The sequence below is a fragment of the Gymnoscopelus microlampas genome, assembly GCF_963454915.1.
Source record: "Gymnoscopelus microlampas genome assembly, chromosome: 5".
In the NCBI taxonomy this organism is placed as follows: Eukaryota; Metazoa; Chordata; class Actinopteri; order Myctophiformes; family Myctophidae; genus Gymnoscopelus; species Gymnoscopelus microlampas.
In genome coordinates, this window is record NC_139942.1 from 38,503,029 (window position 1) to 38,528,631 (window position 25,603).

At 43.8% G+C, this 25,603-nt stretch overlaps 1 protein-coding gene and 1 long non-coding RNA gene across 2 annotated transcripts in view; both read left to right on the forward strand.

Moving 5' to 3' along the window:
* Positions 1 to 11,477, forward strand: part of LOC311044653 (3',5'-cyclic-AMP phosphodiesterase 4B-like) — an 81,429-nt gene extending 69,952 nt beyond the window's left edge. The window contains exons 8-16 of the mRNA XM_084056362.1: positions 1,726 to 1,819; positions 5,085 to 5,320; positions 5,930 to 6,028; positions 6,355 to 6,519; positions 7,052 to 7,151; positions 7,501 to 7,655; positions 7,801 to 7,923; positions 8,090 to 8,272; positions 8,487 to 11,477. Of these exons, the coding sequence (XP_083912488.1) occupies positions 1,726 to 1,819; positions 5,085 to 5,320; positions 5,930 to 6,028; positions 6,355 to 6,519; positions 7,052 to 7,151; positions 7,501 to 7,655; positions 7,801 to 7,923; positions 8,090 to 8,272; positions 8,487 to 8,870 (1,539 nt within the window). The 3' untranslated portion in view covers positions 8,871 to 11,477. The remainder of the gene's footprint in view (positions 1 to 1,725; positions 1,820 to 5,084; positions 5,321 to 5,929; positions 6,029 to 6,354; positions 6,520 to 7,051; positions 7,152 to 7,500; positions 7,656 to 7,800; positions 7,924 to 8,089; positions 8,273 to 8,486) is intronic.
* Positions 11,478 to 18,441: 6,964 nt separating this feature from the next.
* LOC311045246 lies at positions 18,442 to 25,366 on the forward strand. Its single transcript, XR_014600752.1, has 3 exons — positions 18,442 to 18,619; positions 19,686 to 19,838; positions 24,902 to 25,366. It is a non-coding gene; the product is annotated as an uncharacterized lncRNA (long non-coding RNA).
* Positions 25,367 to 25,603: the final 237 nt, after the last annotated feature.

Consider the following 25,603-nt stretch of genomic DNA (forward strand, 5'->3'; position numbering starts at 1 on the left):
AGAGAGAGAGAGAGAGAGAGAGAGAGAGAGAGAGAGAGAGAGAGAGAGAGAGAGAGAGAGAGAGAGAGAGAGAGAGAGAGAGAGAGAGAGAGAGAGAGAGAGAGAGAGAGAGAGAGAGAGAGAGAGAGAAGCAGCCTCCATCCGCCTGTCTGCCACAAGGGACTCTACGGTTGGAAGCCCCCCCCCCACCCCCCACGCACCCACATACAGTACAGAATCTCTGTTCCTCCCACTTGTAGAGCCTGCCTTTCATCACACAGACTGAGCTGGTGGCTGTCTTTTGATCAGCAGCAGAGGGACAGAGAAGGACGGGGCTGGCTGTATTTATTTATGTGCGTTGCCTCAGAGGGTCAGGGAAGGAGCAGAGAAGAGCAGCCTTGGCGTGGGAGCACGAGGCAAGAAAAGGAGACAAGACGGAAATACTGACCAGTCCCGATCCGTGGCCGCTGGCTTGGGGGAGACACCGAGCCCTCGTGCCTCACGATTTACCTCCCGGCAACAGCGGCGGCCATGAGGAGTTGGCGCACGCGTTCGCGGCTACTAGGGGTCTCTGTCGCAGCGGAGTCTCTCGGCAGAGATCTGCTGTGAGGCGGAGGGTGCGGAGGAGCGGGGGGATCGGTGCGGCTGATTTGCCGGTGGCTGACGTCGCGGCTGTTGTGTCTGAGCTCAGCTTTGGGGGTCCACTCAGAGAGGAGCGCACAGGGCTTCTGCTGGGGAACGCCAGGGGCGTAGAACAGCACAGCACCATGCCGGACGTCAACTACCTGCTCTCTGTCTCCTGGGGATACATCAAGGTGTGTCCCGCAGTGGTGACTGGCTCAGGACTGTGCTGTGTGTGTGTGTGTGTGTGTGTGTGTGTGTGTGTGTGTGTGTGTGTGTGTGTGTGTGTGTGTGTTTGTAGACCCATCATTTTTGTGTTCCAGTGTGTATTTTATAGCTGTCAAAATTGCCAAATTTGTGATTTTGTATTAGATTAGCCTAATTCTGTCAGCGCACAGTGCCCGAGGGTGGTTAGCAGTGTGACTGCATCTCCTGATAAAAAAAAAAAGCATTTGGTTATGTGGTGGGAAACAAATTGCACCTAAACACGATGTTGCACCTCGTTTTGTTTATGCTGAGGTGTTAAATGCTCGAGCTTGACCGCTAACCTAAACTAGGACCTGCAGACAGACCTCATGTGTTTGATATTTAATAAACCAGTGGTTTAAATGGATGTAATCAGCCGTGGACCCCCATCTGAAAAGATTCAGTGTTGTTAAATGTTTTCAAAATCATTCAAAATTCCAGTGTTTCTGATTTGGCTGGGGACCCCCTGGAACCCCCTCAAGGACCCCTAGGGGTCCCCAGACCCCACTTTGAGAACCACTGATCTAATAAACAATGGGTCTCACTCCCAAGGGGCATCTTCCAATGGAAAAACAACAGGAAACTCTATGCCTCTACTTGGGTAACGGTGCCAGGTTGTTTTAATTGTCGGCCTTCATCATTGTAACTCTCCTTGTGTTTCCTTTTTTTTATATATATATATTTTTGGGGCTTTTCTGCCTTTTATTGGATAGTTCAGTTTAGAATGACAGGAAACAGGGTAAGAGAGATGGGGATTGACACGCAGCAAGGGTCGCCTTAACCACTAGGCCATCGGCGCCCCTCTCCTTGTGTTTACCGCATGTGGCCTTTAGTCCAGTATGTGTTGATCTGATGTGATTTCATCTGGTGTTTTTCCAGTTCAAGAGGATGCTGAACAGGGAGCTCAGCCACCTGTCAGAGAAGAGTCGCGCTGGCAACCAGGTGTCTGAGTACATCTCCAACACCTTCCTAGGTGAGAGCACACACACACACACACACACACACACACACACACACACACACACACACACACACACACACACACACACACACACACACACAGTGAAAATAGCCGATCTACAAGCTCACAACTCGCCATTTTCACTAGTTTGGGTCCCGGGGAGAATTTCCCTTTTGGGTCTCCAACTAAAAAGTTTGGGAACCATTGCACTACAGTATACATTGTGCATGGACGTAGGGGTGTTAATCAGCTAAATTAGCTGATCTACAAGACCTGCTATTTACAACATTTTTGCACGCCATCGTTGAATAACAAACTACACAATTTGTCTTTAATTAGACTAATCTATTTAGTCGATAATAAAAATTAAATTTAAAAAATCTAATATATAAATAAACCTCATATGTCCAAAACAAATTCAAAACAGATTCAAATTCAAAAATGGCAAATGCAACAGATCTACAAGCTCAAAACGTGTCGCTTCGCGCCACATTTCTGCTACTTTTGATGCTGTTGTGTGACGCTGTAGTAGGGCATTAATTTACGAAAAAACTTAAAAAGTTAGAATATGGAGATGAGCGGTTTCTGCCCGACAACAGCGACATGTATGGTATAATGCTCCTGGATTATTCAGTTAATGTAAAAAATGAATGGATAGAATAACCACTCGGAAGAAAGTTGATGGTTTGCAGCCCTACATGGAAGTGCCCAAAGCTGCTCTCATCCTTGGGGAATGATGTAGTCTGTTCAGTCAAGGTCATTGGGGTCACTGCAAACATGTGCTGAGTCTTGGAAAGCCTCCTAGTTGGTGTGCTGTGCACCGCTGTGTGCCAACCAGTCTGATCTGGTCTGAAACACACACTGCGGAGAGGAGGGGGCGGGAGGAGGGATGGGGTTTTACCCATACTTTACTCTCTGAAAAGAAAGGGAGAGAAAGGTGTGCGTGCGTGCGTGCGTGCGTGCGTGTGTGTGAGTACCTGGAAAATTATACATGCGCACATGCATAATTTTCCAGGTACTCACCAGAGAAATGGTTGTTTTATGGTTTTATGGATGTACCAGCTCAGATCAACAAGCTCTAAACGCATCGCGTTGAGACGCTTTGAAAGCTTTTACATAAGCTTTAGGGGTAAAAATGGCAACAAAATCTATTTTGATGTCCTCACAAGTATACAAACGTGTGTTGGTGTGTGTGTTCAAATGTGCGTACAGACAGAGGCGCGAGGGCAAGATGGTGGTTGTATTATTCATCGTGGGGGGACAGCAGTGTTTCCCTGTCTTTTTAAAAGCCTGCTGGCATTTAGTGACTCACCCGCCAGCCAGCCAGTCACCTTCCATCGGTCAGCCCGTCAACGTGACAGCTAGCAGGCCTCGGTCAGCCCTGTGGGCCCAGCAGGCAGACTTACAGACAGTGAGAAAGACTAATGAGACACGTCAACTAGCCAGCCACTCAAAGTCTGCCCGGTCGTTAAACAGGCTTATTGTAAAAGGGCAAGGCAATATTGAGTTCTCTGAAATATAATCAGTGAGCTAAGTGGGAAAAAGTCAATTTCAAGATATCGATCAATACTTATTTACGTCATGTCTTCCGGCAGAGGAAAAATTATTCACAGAAAACCTCTTTATCCCTCTAAGGCTTTACTTTGAATTAACTTGCAGTTAAGTTTAATGCCACTAAATAAATAAAGTAAATAACATGGTGGTACTGCTTTTAAGTCAGCCGAGTGTAGTAGACAGACATACAGACTGCCAGCATGTACTGTACGTATGTCTGACTGACTGTGGGGGCTCCACACAGCATGTCGGTGTCTTCTCCCCCTGCTCGGAGAATACTGCGCAGTGCACAGTCCCCACTCTGCCAGGCCTGGTAAACATGCCTCCATCTTCTTCCCGAAGATGCGGAAAGAATAATAATATAAAAAGAACATACATGGGAAATGAGGAAGGATAGAGGAACAAGGAGACAGAGAAGTTGCTGTACAGTATGTGCTTGCATGAGAGACGTTTTAGTTTTGGAACGGAGAGGTTCCATGAAGAAGGCCGTCAGATTGGTTGACGTCTGCATTGCAGCGAGCATCTGTCAGGTGTAGCGAGATCCTCTGTGCCTTCATCATTTTCCCAGCGGAGGCTTTTAGTTACACGACGGCGGCATAATGAATTGCTGCATGTTACCCAGACAGACACGCACGTGCAGCTGCATGCAGGCAGGGGGAAATCTCACCCTGACGAGTGAGAAATCACATCAACACACACCAAGTCAGCGCACATACTGTAGGTGGCAGAGTCTGATAGAATGTGCCGCAAGTAGGCAAATCAAAGAATTTTTTTTTTTTTTTTTTGAATGCTGAAGAATTCACTCAATACAACAAATGGTCCCTCAAAACTTTAAATGCTGAAGAATTCACTCAATATAACAAATGGCAGTTTTAGGATCACAATAAACTTATAATTATAATTTGTCCTACTAGTAACTGCGATTAGAGGTGGGAGGCTTTCTCAGCTTCTTGATTTGAGTTTTAACAACATTGAAATGAAAAATGTCAATGTATGACGTGATTTGAAAGTGTACAATCTGCAGTTTCATAATCTGTAAAAAAGAAAACTGAGAAATGACAGTGCCCTACTTGTGGCACATTCTAGCAGACCCTGTCACATGTACCGCACAATGTACTGCAACCCATCCTTCCTTCTCCCAACTTCTGCATGCTGTGTGAGTCAACGTTTCCACGTTCCCATGGCTCCTCACAGTTCCCACTTGGTCATCTCTGGCTCTGAGCTGTCATTAGTCAGGGTTTCTCAGAAACTCATTAGGGCTCAGCGACCTGGCCTCTGAAAATCACAATTCTTGACACAAAGATGTTTGGAAGGAAAAAATATATTTGCTGCTATGTATATCTGATCCATGGCCATGTAAACCGGTGCAAGAGGTCAGCGATCTCTCCGAGTTCACTTTGTTTACTCTGTACAGCAGCAACAGCAAGCCGAGCTGAGGACAATCAATCATTTAGCTGAAGACCCCCTTGAACCCCCCTCAAAGGACCCCTGGGGGGTTCCCATACCCCACGCTGAGAACCAGTGTTCTACAGTTTTCTACAGTGTTTTACGCAGAGTTAGGGTTTTATAATGTAGATTAGGGCCCCAGAGATCAAATGGGGGTCCTTGGCTTAAGTTTTAGAATCACTGTTCTTAACCACTTCTTTCCATTTCATCTCCCATTCCCCACCTTTCTCTCCACCCTCTCTCTTATCTCCATCCACCTTCACCCACCACCAACCAGACAAGCAGAATGAGCTGGAGCTTCCGTGCCCGGTGCCCAAGGCTAGCAGGGAGAGGAAGAGGCGGCAGGGCCAGCATGGTGGCGTCCAGGGCCAGCAGCAGCAGCAGGACGGCCTGATGCTGGGCGGCCAGATCAGCGGCGTGAGGAAGCTCAGCCACACGCCTGGCGGCCTCTCCGGGTGCAACTCCCCCCACCGCTTCGGGGTCAAGACCGACCAGGAGGAGCTTCTGTCCAAGGTAAGTCGATAAACGGCCGTTTTGATTCTCTGAAAATAGCCCGATCTACAAGTTCACAACGCCTCGCACTGCGAGGCGTTGTGAGCTTGTAGTTCGGCTATTTTCACAATATTTATCTGTGGAACCGAGTCAAGCTACTTGGCAGGGTGGGGGGTCCCCAGTTCATATATGATTATTTTGGGGGGTCGCGGCCTGAAAAGTTTGGGAACCCTTGGTATAGATCACGGTCAGCACGAAGAACATGATGTTCAACACATGTATGTCCCACACAGTGTAGCTAGATGGAGGATGTGTTGATCATGGGGAACGCGTCATAGAGGAACTGTCTCTTCTCTGTTCTCATCTTGGCATGAACACATTTGGCAACATTTGACATTTAGCAACATCTAGCATTTGGCAATTTGTACAGTAACATTTAGCAACATTTAGCATTTAGTAACATTTAGAATTTAGTCACATTTAGCATTTGGCAACAGTTGGCGCAGACTCAGAGGGGAAATGGTATTTAGGGGAGAGGGGATTAAAAGATGAACATCGTTGAGGTGGACTATCATATAATATGTGGGTGATGTGGTGTCATCATTAATAAATGTTTCTTCCACCACCTAGGACCTGGAGGACATCAACAAATGGGGTCTGAACATCTTCAGGGTGGCAGAGCACTCCCATAACCGACCACTCACGTGCATCATGTACACCATCTTTCAGGTCAGTGCTATTCATCTGCATACACACACGCACACGCACACGCACACGCACACACACGCTCATTAAGACTAGTCTTATAGCAGTGAGTGTGGTGAGTCACTAGGACCCAGCCACCCACACTCATTCTTCTGTATCTGTATGAGGGCTCAGGACGTCTTCAGAAAGGAAATGAGCAGTAAAATAATAAAGGTTTTCAGACAGAGAGTCACCCAGGTATAGCGCTGTAATTGTGTAATTGTTAGTGATATAGCCCATGGTACTCGTCTCCGTTTTATTAACGTTTTCTTTTTTTGCCTCTTTCTGTCGCGCCGTCTCTCCCGACACAGGAGCGAGACCTGATGAGGACGTTCAAGATCCCAGGGGACACCTTTGTGACGTTCATGCTGACGCTGGAGAAGCACTACCACTCTGACGTGGCATACCACAACAGTCTGCACGCCGCCGATGTGGCCCAGTCCACGCACATCCTGCTGTCCACCCCCGCTCTGGACGTAAGTGTCTCTCCTGTCTTTCTCTTCCTCTCGGTCGTCTCTCTCTCCTCTTCAAACCGTCTTTCTCCTCTCAAACCAAGGCTACTGTTTTGATCTTAGGATTTGAGGAGAGTCTGTTTCTAATGCTTAATTTATCCCATTAAGACCTGAGGCCGATTCTACAAATGTCTTCTAAAACAGTTTTCTGAAAAACTTACCTGTTGCTATATCAGGTTCTCAAACTATTCCATGTGAAGGACCCCCCAAAATGTATGTATTTAGCTGCGGACCCCCATCTCAAAATATTATATATATGCTCCCTCACATTATCCGTTATGCCCGTTCAGGTCTGTTTACATTTTTAGGACTGTCATTGCATAATGATGCATAGCAGAGGATGACATAAGGGAAGTCCCGGGTTCATACCATTGTCCCAAAGCTGCGACTTGCTAAGCCAGTTCCCTTGACTCTGACGCACGTTCATTGTATTTTTTATTATGCTCTCTCTTCCTCTTGTCTCACCCTGCATTTCCTGGTATGTTCTCACACGCAGGCAGTCTTCACTGACCTGGAGATCTTGGCGGCCATTTTTGCCGCTGCCATCCATGACGTCGACCACCCAGGAGTCTCAAACCAGTTTCTCATCAACACCAGTAAGTCCACTTTGGCAGCTGTCAGAAAGATTTGAGTTAAAAATGTTTGCTTTAAAAAAATATATATCCAAAAATAGCAGATCTACAAGCTCATAGCGCGGCATGAAGTGACGCGCTATGAGCTTGTAGATCTACTATTTTTTAATAGCCAAAGTATAACATATGGTTAAAGTGGTTGAAATCTAAAATGACACAGATGCTTTGCCCGGTTATAATGGGTTCATTGCAAAAGTAATCCATAAAATAATGGATAGTTTGTTGCAGCCCCAAAGACGAGGCACCAGTTCTCCGACCTGGATTTCTGATCATCTCTCTCTCTCTCTCTCTCTCATTCTCTTTGTCCATGTAGACTCTGAGCTGGCGCTGATGTACAACGACGAGTCGGTGCTGGAGAACCACCACCTGGCGGTGGGCTTCAAGCTGCTGCAGGAGGACAACTGTGACATCTTCCAGAACCTGACCAAGAAACAGCGGCAGAGCCTCAGGAGAATGGTCATAGACATGGTGAGGAAACAGCCTTCATCACGCCTTGAGAGTTCAACTCTCAAAACCTTGTCTCTTTTCTTATGATTTCCTCTTTATTTCGCTTTTTGTACTTTATGTTTTTTTTTTTTTAAGTTAGGTTAACCCTTTCCTCTCTGTTGTCCAGGTATTGGCCACTGACATGTCCAAACACATGAGCTTGCTGGCTGACTTGAAGACAATGGTGGAGACCAAGAAGGTCACCAGCTCTGGAGTGCTGCTGCTGGACAACTATACAGACAGAATGCAGGTCAGCACACTAGCGAGCGCACACACACACACACACACACACACACACACACACACACACACACACACACACACACACACACACACACACACACACACACACACACACACACAGATACACACAAAGATCGTGATGCTAGATACTTAAAGGGCCAATGTCCCCACAGGTCCTGCGGAACATGGTTCACTGCGCTGACCTCAGCAACCCCACCAAGTCTCTGGACCTGTACCGCCAGTGGACGGACAGGATCATGGACGAGTTCTTCCATCAGGGAGACAGAGAGAGGGAGAGGGGCATGGAGATCAGCCCCATGTGCGACAAACACACCGCCTCCGTGGAGAGGACACAGGTTAGCACGCTGCTACAATCGGTTGTAAACATCGGTTTTGATATATTTCTGTTTAATTGCCCAGCCCTAGCCATGATCCATTGTTAGGAACATTGTAGATATATTTGATTATATTGTGATTATAAAACAAAGCTACTTACCAATTGAAAAGATAAAAAATGTAATTTACTGATGGTCATCCAATTCCCCCCCCGCCCATCATCCCCTCGTTCAGGTTGGCTTCATCGACTACATCGTCCACCCTCTGTGGGAGACGTGGGCTGACCTGGTGCACCCGGACGCCCAGGACATCCTGGACATGCTGGAGGACAACAGGAACTGGTACCAGAGCATGATCCCCCAGAGCCCCTCGCCGCCCTTCTACACCGGTGACGGCGAGGAGGACGACGGCGGCCGCCTCCTCCTCGGGGACGAGGACCGAGAGCCGGCGGTGGCCAAGTTCCAGTTTGAGCTGACTCTGGACGAGCAGGACGGACAGAGCGACGAGGCGGAGAGCGCCATGATGATGGAGACGGGGGCGGGGGGATGCGACGTAGACAGCGGGACATTCCAGGGCTGTCCGGACGACCACACCGGTGACTCTCCAGCCGAGACATAGCAGGCGATCGATGAACTCTCAGCACCATCCGCTGATGTCCGTAAGGGAACAGCAGGCTTCTCTTGCTGTTTTTTATGGTTTGGGAGTTGGTTTCATTGCAGTGGAGAAATCCTGCAATATGCCTCTTTGTGGCTAAGTGGGGCCTGGCTGACTTTGGGGCCCCCCTCCCCCCCACCACGCCACCCTGGAGAAGAGGGTCGGAAACCCCGCGGCGGTTAATGTTTCTGAGCCTCCAGAAGGGAGGATGAAGAGTGTTTGCCATGACAGCTCAATTCTCTGAAGAAGGGACTACTGTAGGACACTGTTTTTCAACGTCTGGTCTGGGGCCCATCTGGGGGTCCTAATGGACCCTTATGGGTCTGTAACTCTGAGAGTGTACAAATGGAACCATTTTTTGTCTTTGGGTCCCCAATATACACTGTTAGAATTCTACAATTTACAGATTCGTAAGGGTCCATTTAGACCTGGTGGTGCCCGGACCAGACATTGAGAACCAGTGCTGTAGAAATGCTGACGTTGGAGCTGTATTTTGGTTCTCACAGGCGAATGAAGGTGAATGTGACGGTATATACAGTATAAGGACACAACAAGAACTCTGAAATTGCACTTCGATTCCTTGTGTCGTGTTGGGATCGGTCGCCACCCAGTAAGGCGGTCCGTCCAAAGCTACTGCTCAACATGTATTTGTAATAGATACTTTTTTTTCTAACACTTGTCTAAAGATGTCACGTGCCTTTTTTGTTTTTGTTTTTTACAGCCGTGACTTTTGTAGGTGTTTTTTTTATAATTTATTGAACACTTTCATGTAGGTGTGAACGGTGTTTTCTACACAGAGAATACATTTCGCTCTCTTGGTCTTCCTCTGACGTTCTGGCAATAGTATAAGCTTGTTCTCACAAAAGTGTTTGGTGGATGTCTCCAAAATGTTACTTCCCAGCACAATTTGCACTTTGAGACACCGTACAAAGAGAGTGTATAAAACATCAGTTACTTTCCAAGTCATAATACATTATAGTAAACAAAAAAATATGATTCTGTGTGATGTGTATGTATTCAGATTACAACAGCATAACCGATGAGTTCCTATTCTGCGTAAAAGCAACTCCTATCCATTTTACACGTCTAATTTTCAGTATTTCAGCACAAAAGCAATTATTTCAGAGCAAAGTCTTCCTTAGAATTGAGATTAACATTGTCCAAGAGATCTGTAGAGTTCCAAAGAACGTGTGATGAAAGCACTTTGATAGAATCTACGCTTGAAGAGTCGCTAGTAAAATCGATTGATCCTCTGCTCAACCAAATCAAACCCTAAATGATCCCGTAGAGTACAGAATTCTACATCTAATTCTGAGCTGGATTGTGTGAGGCCGTAAACACAACCCTTCTATGAATTCCTGCTTTCATTTAGCAAAGTTGATGCGCCTGTTTGTGGTTTTGAGCAGACATTTCTTCTTGCAGCATTCCAGGCCAATGAAGACAGCTAAAACCAAGTGAAAGTTCTTGAGTTTTGATTAACTGTAGACTGTGTGTAGTGACTGAACAGGTGAATGTTTGTTAGTTTTTTATGTTGTGTCCTCTCCCTCCCCCCAGCACTTTTTAATATTTTGACCGTTTCGGCAGCTGGTTGCCGATCTGTCTTAACCACCTTAAGCCTGATTTATACTTAATTGTATGCTGGTGTGGTGGTCCGAAAATATTCGACCTAATAAGCTCACAATGCGTTGCTGATGCAATGTGTTGTGAGCTTACGGGTCTGCTATTTTCAGTCTGTGATGCTGTATTACGATGGAGAATAAATTAGGCATCAGCGGTACCACGTTGTAAGGTGCTACCCTCTGAGGGAAGTCATTACAGCTTCACAAAAAGATAACACTTCTCCTCCTCTTTGTGTGCGTGTGTGTATGTGTGTGTGGGGGGCTGGGTGGGTGTGTGTGGGGGGGGGGGGGTGGTGAATGAGTGTGTGTATGTAAATTATCACATAGCCGCACAATCTCTTCTTGCACCCAGCCGTGATGTGCTGATACTTTGACTGTTTGTAACAGTATATTTATTACCTTTTTCTTGTACATAATAATACTATTAATGTCGATGTACATTTGGTATAATTTATACGCACTACCACCAATACCTGTCAAATTGCGAACTGACTGAACCGTTAATAGTGGTTCTTTTTTATTTTATTTAGTTTTTTGTTTCGTTTTTAGCGAGTTATTTCGCTAAGAGCATATAATGTTTAGTTATGCTGTTCAATTTTGACCTTTCTCGATGTTCTGACGAAACGGAGAATTCAAATGTTCTAAATGTACGTGTTTAGTTTGGTCTTAACGCCCAACGTCTCGGTGAGAGACACTTGGCAGAAAAGGTGTGTTAACTTTTTCCCTTCCGTTTCCAGAGTCTCCTAAAGGCTGGATTGATACTGCAGTATATTGCGTACGTACGGTGACAGGTCATTGTACATTTACATAAGTATATTTGTTGCAGTATACTATAATGTTTCAAATGGAACTTTGTGTTTTTTTTCTTCACACAACGTATGGTAAGACGGTGTTTATTGTGCTCAACAAATATTTTCTATGAGATTATTAAAGATGAGCATGAATTACTGAATCCCTTGTTAGTCTGTCTGGCTTCTGTTTTTAAACTTTACTGTTGTACTGTCTGGTCAAGAGTTGAGAAGATCACACTCCCTTGTGATCTTCCCTTTACTCAAGGATTTCCATGTTTCAATACATCTGATTTTTTTACTCTACTACAACTATTTCAAAACTTTAGTTTCTAGTTACTGCACTTTGCAGATTTTGATTATTATTACAAAACATACATTAAACACTTAACGTGGTGCAAAGCGACGCGTTTTGAGCTTGTGGATCTGCTTTGGTATGACGCTGTAGTATGATCAAGAAGGGCATTCATTTATAAAAAAAACACAAAACGTTCTGCCCGACTGCAACACTATGCTTGATGCCTTGTAAAATTCAGTGTTAATATAAAGTACGTTTCTTCTCACTACCTGGGATTCAAACCATTTCTACCGCTCTTTCAAGAGGGAATCCCTGCTTGGCCAGGGGACATATTGCGCTTATTAGCTACAGGCAGTACTACTTGTCAACCAGTATATGTACAGTAGACCTACCCTAAGGTCTACATTTCTCAATTGAAGAGTTAAAATGTTTTCTGGATTGCAGCTCTAACTCCGAGAGCGTGTACAAATGGAACCAAATGGAATCGTAAGGGATTTTACTGCCCTCCCGTTTTGAACGAGCACTGGTTTTCGTCTGACCTCTGTTGTACAAGTTCAAATATTTTCCATCCCTACTGGCTCATCATGTGGAGAATGGGAGATGGTTTGTTTGAATTCTAGATCTACGGTATTTGACTGTGAGAGGCCACCAGCTGCGTGACCCCTGGGCTTATATCTCACAACAGTAGGGACAAACATCCCTCGCATATACTGTACTATACTGCACTGGTTCTCAAACCTTTTCATGTCAAGGACCCCCAAACTGATACATACTCAGCCCACAGACCACCATTTGAAAAGATATCCCAGGGACCCCCATAAGAGAAGATTTATGGTGTGTCTCTGTAGCAGTGATTCTCAACCTTTTTAATTTCACGGACCACCAGTTTCATATACATTAGGACACAGACCCCCATTTGATAAAATTTTTACCTCCGGGACCCCAATCTACACAGAAAAATCGTCAGTTAATTTGTGGATCCAAAATGGATCCATTTGTACTCTCTATGAGTTACAGAACCATAAGGGTCCATTTGGTTCCTAACTATCAATCATTTGGCTGGGGACCCCCTGGAACCCCCTCAAGGATCCCTGTGGGTCCCCGAACTCCACCTTGAGCACCGGTGCCATACTGTACTTGGTGACTTGTTCAAACCCAACCTGTGAGGACAGGCTTTGCAGGTCTAAATGGCTCAAGGGACCTTTCTCCCCTAAGCATTATAGATTTGTGTCAGTTTAACGTGAAAACAATGACCAGAGCTGTCCGAGGTGAAGGGAGAGGATGCAGGCAGACGGAGCGGCGCATCGCCAGCAGAGCGGTCCTGAGGCAGTAGTACGGCAACAGTAAAGCCATGGGAGATGGCAGGTGCTTATATGCCTAATACTTGTGTTTGAGAACCACTGGTTTAAACAACATTAGGAAGCAATCCCAAATAAGCAAGTGCACTTTAGAAACAAGCCCAGAAAAAAACTCAACCCTCAACTACCAATATTTACAAGCGACTTTACATAAAGAGAAGCCCAAAGTCGCTTTTAATAAGCAGACTTGGCAACACTGGTTGGTACGAGTTACGACTTTATATACTGTACAAGTCAGTTCCATGATGCCAGAAATCCCTAGACATACGAGAGACAATATTGAATAATGGTATTAAACCTGGGTTATGAATTGACATGTAACACTTTTTACATGCAACAGTGCCAGTTATATGACATTTATTTTATTGCACATCAAAAGACAAACTCCCCGTGCACTTGTCCACTGACCTTTCAATTGGAAACGTAGTGTAGCCGGTCTGTCTGTGTGAAGAGGCTAGCCTGGCATTGGTCAGGCTGGTCACGTGGGTTCACAAAAGTTCCCCACGATATCCCCACGGGACATATTTTGAACCCACCCAACTTTTGTAGAGGCAGCTACAGTACCTGTACTCACACACTTTTGCACATAACAGCCTCCCCAGTGCTCACACACCTAGCTCAATAGTTATAGTTCACCAACAAAAATACTTACACACCCCATGAAGCCAGCATGGAGATTTTTTGTTTTTGTCACATTTCGAAGCCAATAATTTGATGACTGGCCGGAGTCTACGGTAAAGACTCAAAGAGTCTCCTACTGACTGAGTCTCCTATTGACCGATGACCCAGTCGTCAAATATAAGACTGCACACACCAATATATGCACACATAAATATACAGTACATACATATATATATATATATATATATATATATATATATATATATTCATGTAAATACATATTTATGCACACATCCTGTGCAGTGTGCAAATACACATAGGGAAATTATTTAGAAGATCCACACACACGCATGCGCGCACGCACGCACGCACATACACACACACACACACACACACACACACACACACACACACAGCACTCAAAGGGTGCTATGACTGATGTACCTAATTTATTTTATTTTTATTATCTTGCTGCTATAAGTGTGTGTGTGTGTGTGTGTGTGTGTGTGTGTGTGTGTGTGTGTGTGTGTGTGTGTGTGTGTGTGTGTGTGTGTGTGTGTGTGTGTGTGTGTGTGTGTGTGTGTGTGTGTGTGTGTCTGTCTGCTATGATTACCAAATTATATTCCTCTTTTATACTTGTGTATAGGCTAAGATAATCCTGAAATCTTGAATCTTGAAGATGTGTGAATTGGAATTTAGGATGTGGTGACAGAGAAGACATGAGACATAAGGCGCTGGTTCTCAACCTGTGGGTCGGGACCCCCAGGATTTGGGTGAGAGGTTCCCAGGTTGTCAAAATAATATATATAGGAAAGAGGCAAAGAATAATAATAATAGACAATCTACAAGCTCACAACGTTGCGAGCTTGTAGATCAGCTATTTTCACAATATGTATCTGTGGAACCGAGTCAAACAAAATGTAATGCCTCAATTACTACATATCCAAGTGCTTGTCAAGGTGGGGGGGGGTCCCCAGTTCAAATATGATTATTTTTGGGGGTACCTAGTTCAAATACAATTATTTTGGGGGGTACCCTGTTTAAATATGATTATTTTGGGGGGTACCTAGTTCAAATACAATTATTTTGGGGGGTACCCAGTTTAAATATGATTATTTTGGGGGGTATCCGCAGTTCAAATATGATTATTTTGGGGGGTCGCGGCCTGAAAAGGTTGAGGACCACTGACATAAGGTACTGTAAATCTTACAGTAAATCACCTCATCACAGGATTAGCACTGACATCTCTCATTGTTTGACTGCAGTAAGATACAGTACAGTGCTGCAGGACGCAGGGCTTGGAATGTAAACAGGAAGGGCAGAGATAGCAGAGTTATGCGCTGGGCCTTCGGGGCATTCACTCTCCCATGGCCCCGTGTGCCTCGGCCCGCACTGATAAGAACATGGCATACGTGATAATCATGAGGGCACATACGCCTAATGTTCATGAGGCTAAAATTAGCCTTAACATGAAACTTGGGCAGTTCTTGTTTTGTTTTGTTAATTGCATCCAAAACAGGGCAGGTCCAATTACTGTAAATCACCAGAAGAGTTTAGGTTTAGCAGAATCATGATGAGTCTGAAATAATTGTAATAGTTAACTCCATATTCTAACCTTTTGTGTTTTTTTCTTACTCATTGCCATACACGCATAAAGTCGTTCTATTAAATAGTCCACTTGCCCGCCAACACACATAAAGTCGTTCTATTAAAAAAAATTCAATTAGGCACGCTGTTTTAGGCACCGTAAGACAGTTTTGGGATGATCCATCGTCACTCAGAGAAGAAGTATGTGGATGTGTGTAACAGAGAGAGGTCCTCTGTTACTTATGTTTGAGATAACCCTCATGTATTGAATGATATTTGCACAGCACATTTGGCACTTTTAGTATTTTGCACAGTTCACCTCGCAGTGCAATATGGAGAGAGTGCAATATGGTTGTAGTGTGAGGTTTTATTGTTGAGGTTGATTGAATGCTCAACAGTACCTGGTTGTTGCCAGCATGATTGGGCTGGACCATATCAGAATAACAGAGGGGGGTTATGATGTGATGTGTGTACCCCTTGACATGGTTGAGTCCAAACTAATTGCCTCCAGCTGAGTATAAAAGGCTGCCAGTCACAAACACACTCAGTTGGCGGTAGGAGGAGAGCTGGATACCACCATGGCATTTGGGTGGAGAGCTTCCCATGTGTTCGTGTATCTTTTGTATTGTTGGTGAACAATCAGAATAAACACACATTTTTGGTTGCACCCTTTCAAGGCCTCTGTACTAACTCCAACCGCACAAAACGTCACATCCATCCACCCTGACTATGGAATTTTCAGAAAAACACCTAACTCAGTTGCTGTTTTTTGCATTGAAAACCACCGTTTTCAGCGGGCCAAAGCCCCAAAATGGCGGTGGAATGTTGTTGTTACTCTGAATACACAGATCCCTCCGCCTACCCACGGGGACAATTTTTTTTTTGTACACAATCGCTTCCACGGTGTTTCAAAGATCATCGGATGAAGGTAATTACGCTGGCAAGGGGATAACAAATGATGTTTAATACCTTGGCGGGTGATGTGTTAAATGAATGCCCTACTTGATCATACCACAGCGTCACACAAAAGTAGCAAAATTACCAGATCTACAAGCTCAAAATGCAGCTACTTTTGCAGTTTTTTTATTTGAATCCTGAAAAGTAACAGTTTTGGACATAATATGTAAACCTCATATTATGAGGTTTACCCCCGACAGAGACGAAATAGTGAAGTGAAAGTGAAAATGGTTAAGTATATCTGTGGGGTTTTATAAATATAGAACCAATAAAACGTATTAATAAGGACAAAATAACTTCATTGGGTCCATTGGAAGACAGGTTCTTTTGCCTTTTTTTCTTTTGAACATACAAGGTTTTCACTCAAGAGCGACGGTAAATTGGAATGTGTTTGGTAAGATCAGATGTAATAAGAGTTATACCGTATGTATGCAGGACTCCTGAATTACACCTACCTAAATAATTAACTGCTGTCTATCTGCACAGGGCCACCAAAGGGTAATATACTGTACACGAATGGCAGTGATTCATCGAGATGACCAACTTTAATGTTTAATTAAAGTTACATTAAATGTATGCTGACAAAATAGCCTATACTTGATTTTTGCTGCGTTATCTCTTGTGAGTTCAAGAACGGCTAGAGGGCAAGAGGAAACCTTAAATGTCTTCCTCTTCCGTCCTAGATTCAGAAAAACTGAGGACCCTGTTTACAGTAAACAGAGGTGCAAACAGGGGCCAGCAGTTTCCATGGTGGTAACTAAGTAACTAAGTACATCAAGTACTGTACTTAAGTACACATTTTGAGGTATCTTTACTTTAGCTGGAGCATTTTCAATTTTCAATACTTTTACTTCTACTCCACTACATCTCAGAGGCAAATATTGTACTTCCTACTCCACTAGGATTATTAGAAAACTTTCGTTACTAGTTACTTTGTAGATTATGATTACAAAACATACATTAACCACTTCAGCCCTATTTAAACTTTGGCTATTTAAAAATAGGCGATATATAATCTACGAATGTATGAGCTAGTGGGCTTGTATGAGCTGCTATTTTCAAAAGATCTTTTTATCCCTTTTATATATTTGAAACCTGTGAAATGGGACATTCTGCATGATGGTACTTTTACTTTGTAATTTTACTCAAGTAATTGTTCAATTCTGGGCTTTAACTTGTAACACAGTATTTCTACATGGCAGTATTGATACTTTGTGATGATGTCATTGTCTGCTGCTGTGTGTTGACTGTTATCAGTAAGATGAGAGTAGTTGTACATGGCTGTATTGATACTTTTATTTAAGCAAAAAATGTGAGTACTTTTACCACAGGAGCTTCGTTAAATCTCTCTCTCTCTCTGTCTCTGTCTGTCTCTCTCTCTCTCTCTCTCTCTCTCTCTCTCTCTCTCTCTCTCTCTCTCTCTCTGTGTCTCTGTGTCTCTGTATGCCTGAGATGCTGCCATTGTCTGCTGTTGTGTGTTGACTGATGTCAGTGAGATGAGAGCTGACCGCCACCAGGCCCTCCGGCCCCACGCCGCATGTGCTGCACTCAGAGACCTTCTCGGGCACGTGGACACAACTCTCCTGGACAGTGGTGGAGAAAGTAACTAAGTACATTTACATTTACTGTACAAGTACTGTGCTTAAGTACCGCTTTGAGGTACATTTATTAATTGACAGCTTTAGTTACTATTTTAACATAGTTTTTAATGAAGAATTGTCACAGCTTACAGGCAAGGATAAACAGTGATAAATAAACCCTTCAAGTTTTCTGAAAGAAAACAAACAAACGCACAAGACAAACACAAACCCTTCCACCCAACCCTCTCCCAAAAAAGTACAATGGTAGCTTTAGTTACTGCTTGCTTTGCTGATTTATTATTATTAATCAAAAAATCTTCTAAAATTGTTTTTAAATAGCCAAAGTATAAGTGGTTAATGATCAACAATTATAATTATTATCAATGATATGTATATGATTCTGAAATGGGCATTCTGCATCATGAGTACTTTTAGTTTTGCCACTTTAAGTATTATGTTTAAGATATTGAATGCAGGACCTATACTGGTAACAACGTATTTCTTACACTGTGGTACTGCTATTATTTTTTTTACTTAACTCCAAAATCAGAGTACTTCTTCCTCCACCATTGGTGGACACACTCTTCTGGACACAGTCAGCCTCCTTTCTCCCTGCTGTACCAGCCAGGGGCTGAGGGGGCCTGAGGCAGGGGGGGGGGGGCAGAACCACTTCCAGCAAAACAAACCTGCTCTCTCCATATCCACATTATAAAAACACATTTCTTCCTGCAGTTTCTCCTTTGCCAGCTGCTGTTTGTTTTTTCGTTGGCTCGACAGTCGGGGGCTGCAGTCAGCTGGGCCAGTCACTGGGAGAGGAGTATGGGGCAATGCGGGGCATTCCAGGCTAATTCAATAGAACACCACTGCCATGGATGGTAGAGATCAACTTTGAGTGGCTTGGACAGGTGAATGGGGAGGTGGGCTGAGAGCAGGGACGTGCACAGATAGACTCTATGTGGTGCTAGAGCACCTGCCCTTTGCCCTCTTGACCAGAAATGCCCTTTTGAAAAAAAGGAAAAAAAATGTTTTTTTTTCTTTTCAGTTTACAGCAGGGGTCTTCAACAGGGGGTCCGGGACTCCTAGGGGGTCCTCCAAATCTTTATGTGATATGATTTTTCTTTTTACCATAACCACTCGAAACCTAGCATCCCTTTTCTGAGGAGAACTTTAGCCAAAAATAGCCGATCTACAAGCTCACAACGCCTCGCGCTGCGAGGCGTTGTAGGCTTGTAGATCGGCTATTTTTGGCAAAGAGGTATAGGTGTAGAGGGAAAAAAGAGCAGACCAAGTAAACAAAAAAAAGTATAATTTACTTGAGCACCTGCCCCTCAAAATGTCTGTGCACGCCACTGGCTGAGAGCACTGGTGGGCAGTAAAGAAGTGCATTCACTTGAGTACTGTACTTTGTAAATAATTTTGCTTATCTGTGCTTTACTTGAGTATTTGTATTTTTGGATACTTGATGACTTTCACTCCACTACATTTGAAAGACAAGTGTTGTATACTTTTGACTCAACTACATTTCTAGAAAAGGAAAGAGCACATTATGAGTTAAACACTTTAAGCCCTGTTTCAAATATCCTGAAAATAGATCTTGTGGGAGAAGTTGTACTGGGACAAGTACAAATTTGACTGAGCAACTGTTACTTGTAGTTGAGTAATATTTGACCAGGAGTATCTACAGTATACTTTGACTCAAGTACTGGCTATGAGAAAAGCAGCTCCCCACCCTCCAATCTCTGAGGAAAATGATGAAGAAAGAGCAGATCAGATGAGGCAGTTGGCTTCCCGTAAGGAGAATCTTTGTGTGACTGTGTGCCTGTGTTTGTCTTGTGTCTGTCTCCTGTGGTCTGATGTGGAGGATTTGGACAATAACAGGATGTGTCCTTCCCAAATAATGCCACAAATCATGTGGTTATCAGACATGACGGCAGTTGCCACAGATATACCACAGTGCTGTTTGTTTTATAGGCAAATCAACTCGTCCTGAGAGTCGGTAAAAGCATGTGCAGTAGAAGTAGCCCTGCCTGTAGCCCATAAGCCAAAATTATGCAGTGGTCAGGGGAGATTCCCCTATGGGTGGGCGGTGGTTAAGCCTTGCAGGAGAGCTGGTCTCAAATACAGGTACGCATATCATCTTGAAATAATCTCTTGGGACTACTTGGCCTGTGTAAACATGTGGGAATTAAGCTGGTTTCAAAGCAGCTGTTTGAGCCACATTGCATTTGTCACTCCACACACTCACACTCTCAGGGTTAAATTAACACTGAGGATTTTGCTATGTGGTGACATGGCACAAGCTTGACATTGGTGCCAATTCCTGAGGGCTCTTCACCCCCAACACAAGCAGTCCAGAGATGGTTAGGACATGAGTGGCCTGGGGCTCTGTCACACTGTCACTTTTGGTCAGTGGGAACATGACAAATAGACCGGGAGCCAGGCCCAGCCCTCATAATGTTTTCTGCTAAATTTTTTTCACTATGATTTCCTGTTAGCATATACCTTGGGCCATCACAAGTTCATACTGACCACCCCCAACTCGGGGCCGTTTGGTCTCAGGGCCCCCAAAACCCCCTTTTTGGGGGCGAAATTATGTTAATGGCAATATTCATTTACTAAAATTACATAAATTGTCTTACACATATGAAATTCGGCATGGAGTATCCTGACACATAGGGGTAAGTAGCAAAATAGGATTCTAGTGCTTGCTACCATTGTACTTTTAAATATGACCACAACATCCCCAGAAAAACAAAAAAAAATACTGTCCGCTTGACAAATAACAACAAAGATGATTATTTCCCAGCACTTTATGGTGAATATCACTGCCTCACTTGTATATAGAAAACTTCCCATGTCCCTAAGCTTCAATTTGAGCCCAAGATGACCTTTGTATCTTGAACATTACTCTTTCTGTAGCCAAAATTCTGCATTATACCTCAAATCGGAGAAAATTTAATATTCAGTCATAGTAGAGGCCCTTGGAGTGGTCCACGCGCGACTGTTTATTTTCTTTTCTAGTTTGAATTTTTTGGCATCCTTAGGACCTCCTAATATAGGGATTTCGATGATCCCAAGAAAGAAAGTGGTCCAAAGTGTGTTTTTTTCAATGTTTTATTACCCCTATGAGACCTGCGGGATTGCTGGCTGGAACGCCGGCGAGACTGTCTTTCGGAGACTATGGCGCGCTCAAATTTAGACGTAGCCCAAAGATAGAGATACCATTAGATTTTCAATGGGACCAACCTTGTCATGCTACCTTGTCGGGAAGGGGGCTAAATACCTAATGATTCAAAGTTACTCAACAGTTTGGTGAGGGAAAAACATCACCTCAATATATGTGAATGGAAATGGGTTACATGGATATCTACAGCCTCCCCTGTACAGACATGCCAAATGTATGCCAATCTCATGCAGTTTTGGGTAAGAAACATGCAGTTTTTTCCATGCAGTATACAAATATGTAATGTCCGCCTATTGTAAATAGGAGACCACTTTACTGTATCTATAGCTGTATGAGACCACTGTACTGCATCTATAGCTGTATGAGACCACTTTACTTTATCTATTGCTGTATGATACCACTGTACTGCATCTAGAGACCACTGTACTGTATCTAGACCACTGTACTGCATATATTGCTATATGAGACCACTGTACTTCATCTACAGCTGTATGAGACCATGACTGTATTGCATCTAGACCACTGTACTGCATCTATATCCCACTCTACTGAATCTATAAACCATTGTACTGCATCTTAAGACCACTGTACTGCATCTAGAGACCATTGTACTACATCTTAAGACCACTGTACTGCATCTAGAGACCACTGCACTGGATCTATAGCTGTATGAGACCACTGCACTGCATCTATAGACTAACTACTGTATCTATAGACCACTCTAGTGCATCTGTAGACCACTGTCATGATCTTTAGACCACTCTAGTGCATCTGTAGACCACTCTAGTGCATCTGTAGACCAGTCTAGTGCATCTGTAGACCAGTCTAGTGCATCTGTAGACCACTGTCATGATCTTTAGACCACTCTAGTGCATCTGTAGACCACTCTAGTGCATCTGTAGACCACTCTAGTGCATCTGTAGACCACTCTAGTGCATCTGTAGACCACTCTAGTGCATCTGTAGACCAGTCTAGGCATCTGTAGACCACTCTAGTGCATCTGTAGACCACTCTAGTGCATCTGTAGACCGCTCTAGTGCATCTGTAGACCACTGTACTGCATCTGTAGACCACTCTAGTGCATCTGTAGACCACTGTACTGCATCTGTAGACCACTCTAGTGCATCTGTAGACCACTCTAGTGCATCTGTAGACCGCTCTAGTGCATCTGTAGACCACTGTACTGCATCTGTAGACCACTGTACTGCATCTGTAGACCGCTCTAGTGCATCTGTAGACCACTGTACTGCATCTGTAGACCACTGTACTGCATCTGTAGACCACTCTAGTGCATCTGTAGACCACTGTTGTGATCTCTAGACCACTCTAGTATATATGTAGACCACTTTAGTGCATCTGTAGACCACTGTTGTGATCTCTAGACCACTCTAGTATATATATAGACCACTTTAGTGCATCTGTAGACCACTGTACTGCATCTGTAGACCACTCTAGTGCATCTGTAGACCACTGTTGTGATCTCTAGACCACTCTAGTATATATATAGACCACTTTAGTGCATCTGTAGACCACTGTACTGCATCTACCAAATCTTCGCGGTGACCGCCCCCCACTGGGGGCAAGCTGTTCTTGAGCCTGGGTCCCCCCCAGGCTCTGTGGACCACTGGACCAATGGTCTATAGATGCAGTACAGTGGTCTAGATACAGTACAGTGCTCTCTAGATGCAGTACAGTGGTCTATAGATGCAGTACAATGGTCTATATATGCAGTACAGTGGTCTAGATACAGTACAGTGGTCTCATACAGCTATAGATGCAGTACAATGGCCTATATATGCAGTACAGTGGTCTATAGATACAGTACAGTGGTCTCATACAGCTATAGATGCAGTACAGTGGTCTCATACAGCAATAGATAAAGTACAGTGGTCTCATATAGCAATAGATAAAGTACAGAGGTCTCATACAGCTATACAGTAGATACAGTAAAGTGGTCTCCTTTTTACAATAGGCGGAAATTACATATTTGTACTGCATTCAAAAAACTGCATGGTTCCTGCCCAAAACTGCATGAGATTGGCATACATTTGGCATGTCTGTACAGGAGAGGCTTGTAGGTATACATGTAACCCATTTCCATTCACATATATTGAGGTGACAGCTCAAGGGACCATTTGGAAAATGTTGATGGCCGTTTTTCCCTCGCCAAAATGTTGTGTAACTTTGAATCATTAGGTATTTAGCCCCCTTCCCGACAAGGTAGCATGAAGAGGTTGGTCCCATTGGAAACCTGAGGTTGTCTAGAATCAAATGGTATCTCTATCTTTGGGCTACGTCTAGCGCGCCATAGTCTCCGAAGGACACGCTGGCGTTCCAGCCAGCAATCTCGCAGGTCTCATAGGGGTAATATAACATTGAAAAAAACACACTTTGGACCACTTTCTTTCTTGGGATCATCGAGATCCCTATATTAGGAGGTCCTAAGGATGCCAAAAAATCCAAACTAGAAAAGAAAATAAACAGTCGCGCGTGGACCACTCCAAGGGCCTCTACTATGACTGAATACTCAATTTTCTCCGATTTGAGGTATAATGCAGAATTTTGGCTACAGAAAGAGTAATGTTCAAGATACAAAGGTCATCTTGGGCTCAAATTGAAGCTTAGGGACATGGGAAGTTTTCTATATACAAGTGAGGCAGTGATATTCACCATAAAGTGCTGGGAAATAATCATCTTTGTTGTTATTTGTCAAGCGGACAGTATTTTCTTTTGTTTTTCTGGGGATGTTGTGGTCATATTTAAAAGTACAATGGTAGCAAGCACTAGAATCCTATTTTGCTACTTACCCCTATGTGTCAGGATACTCCATGCCGAATTTCATATGTGTAAGACAATTTATGTAATTTTAGTAAATGAATAATTCCATTAACATAATTTCGCCCCAAAAAAGGGGGTTTTGGGGGCCCTGAGACCAAACGGCCCCGAGTTGGGGGTGGTCAGTATGAACTTGTGATGGCCCAAGGTATATGCTAACAGGAAATCATAGTGAAAATTTTTTTGCAGAAAACATTATGAGGGCTGGGCCTGGCTCCCGGTCTAAAAGCACCTCACCCCGTGGCTCAGACGCGCATGCACGTGCACGTACGCTTGCATGCATATGCAAACACATAATCACATGTGTAAACGCATGCAAACAAGTGCGTGCACACACATTCATGCATGCACCCGTCGCGCACACAATGCCCAAGACATGCACACACATCAAGAATCCAGCGCTTATTACCATAGCAATAACAGGGCATGCACATAATCATTATCAGAAACCTCTTAACTTCGTATTTTAACAGTTTTGGACATATGAGGTTTACACCCAACAGAGATGTACGTGTACGTGTACGTGTACTCATGAACAGCAGAGGGATTGGTGAACAACATTGAATCATACAACATTTGTTATCATACACCAAAACTGTGCGGGATTGCAACCCTGATGTCTGGTACACAATGGAAACTAGAGTACTATGTTGAATGTAGATCTCAGATAGGCTTTGGCACTGCCGTTTGCTATACAAATAATAGCCTCAGTGTTGATTTACAGTTTTTCTCGATTGCCTGAGCACATTTCTCGAAACAGAATTCACTTCTGCAAAACAGTTAACCACTTAAGCACTTTTTTTCAAACTTAAAAAATTGATAATAATAATAATAGCAATCAAAATGTATAAATGTAATAATAATAATACACCCAAAATACAGAATACATATCACAAAATCAGACACGTCTACGAAAACAGCATAACTTCATGTCAGACAGTTATTTCTATCAGTCATTACGCAAAGGCCCAATAAACACTAACTACAATATTAATACCCTAACATGGCTACCGTGCGTGCGTGCGTGCGTGCGTGCGTGCGTGCGTGCGTGCGTGCGTGCGTGCGTGCGTGCGTCCGTGCGTGCGTTTCTTTTGATACTATAATTCTAGTATGTAAAGGCAAGTAAACATTGCACCACAGCATGGCCTGTATTCTCGTTTCCTAACAGGATGTTGCCAAAGAAGAACACAGCACAAGAGTTCCACTGAAGAGCAACAACTACATCAAGAGGCTTTACTTTAATGCAACATGTTCTTTACAAGTTGTGATATAATGTGAGTAAGAACATCCTCGCTACATGGTTATGTTGACCTTTGACCTGGCTCGTTGACCAATGTTTCTTCCACGTCTCCTTACTTCTATCACAGTGGTTCTCAAACGTTTTCGTCGAGGACCCCCAAATCAATATGTTATTGGCCACGGACCATGGTGTATCAGAGTCCTCTGTCCAATAGGGGTATGGGGACATATGTGTTACTTATAGATGTATTTTTGATGAGGCCTATAATGAGTCATTTTTAGAGGTACCGATTTCTGTGTTGCACCCAGGTCCCCCCTATATAATTAATAATGTCACAAATGTTTACATTGCCATACACGCAGAGGATTGGAAGGATTGGAAGGCTTGAAGGCGAAACACGTCTGTGTATGCTGTCCGTGCATCTATGAATTAAAAGTACCGAAAGGACTTCGGAGTGCTGGTTATTACTTTCTTACTGTGAATCTTTGTGAGCCGTGCACTCGGCAAACTGCATTATATACAGACTGAGTGTGCTCGTTTCTGTTTTCTATTGGCCATGGACCCCCATCTGAAAATATTTTGCGCCAGGGACTCCCAGAAGAGAAGATTTGTGTAAAATCTTTCAAAATT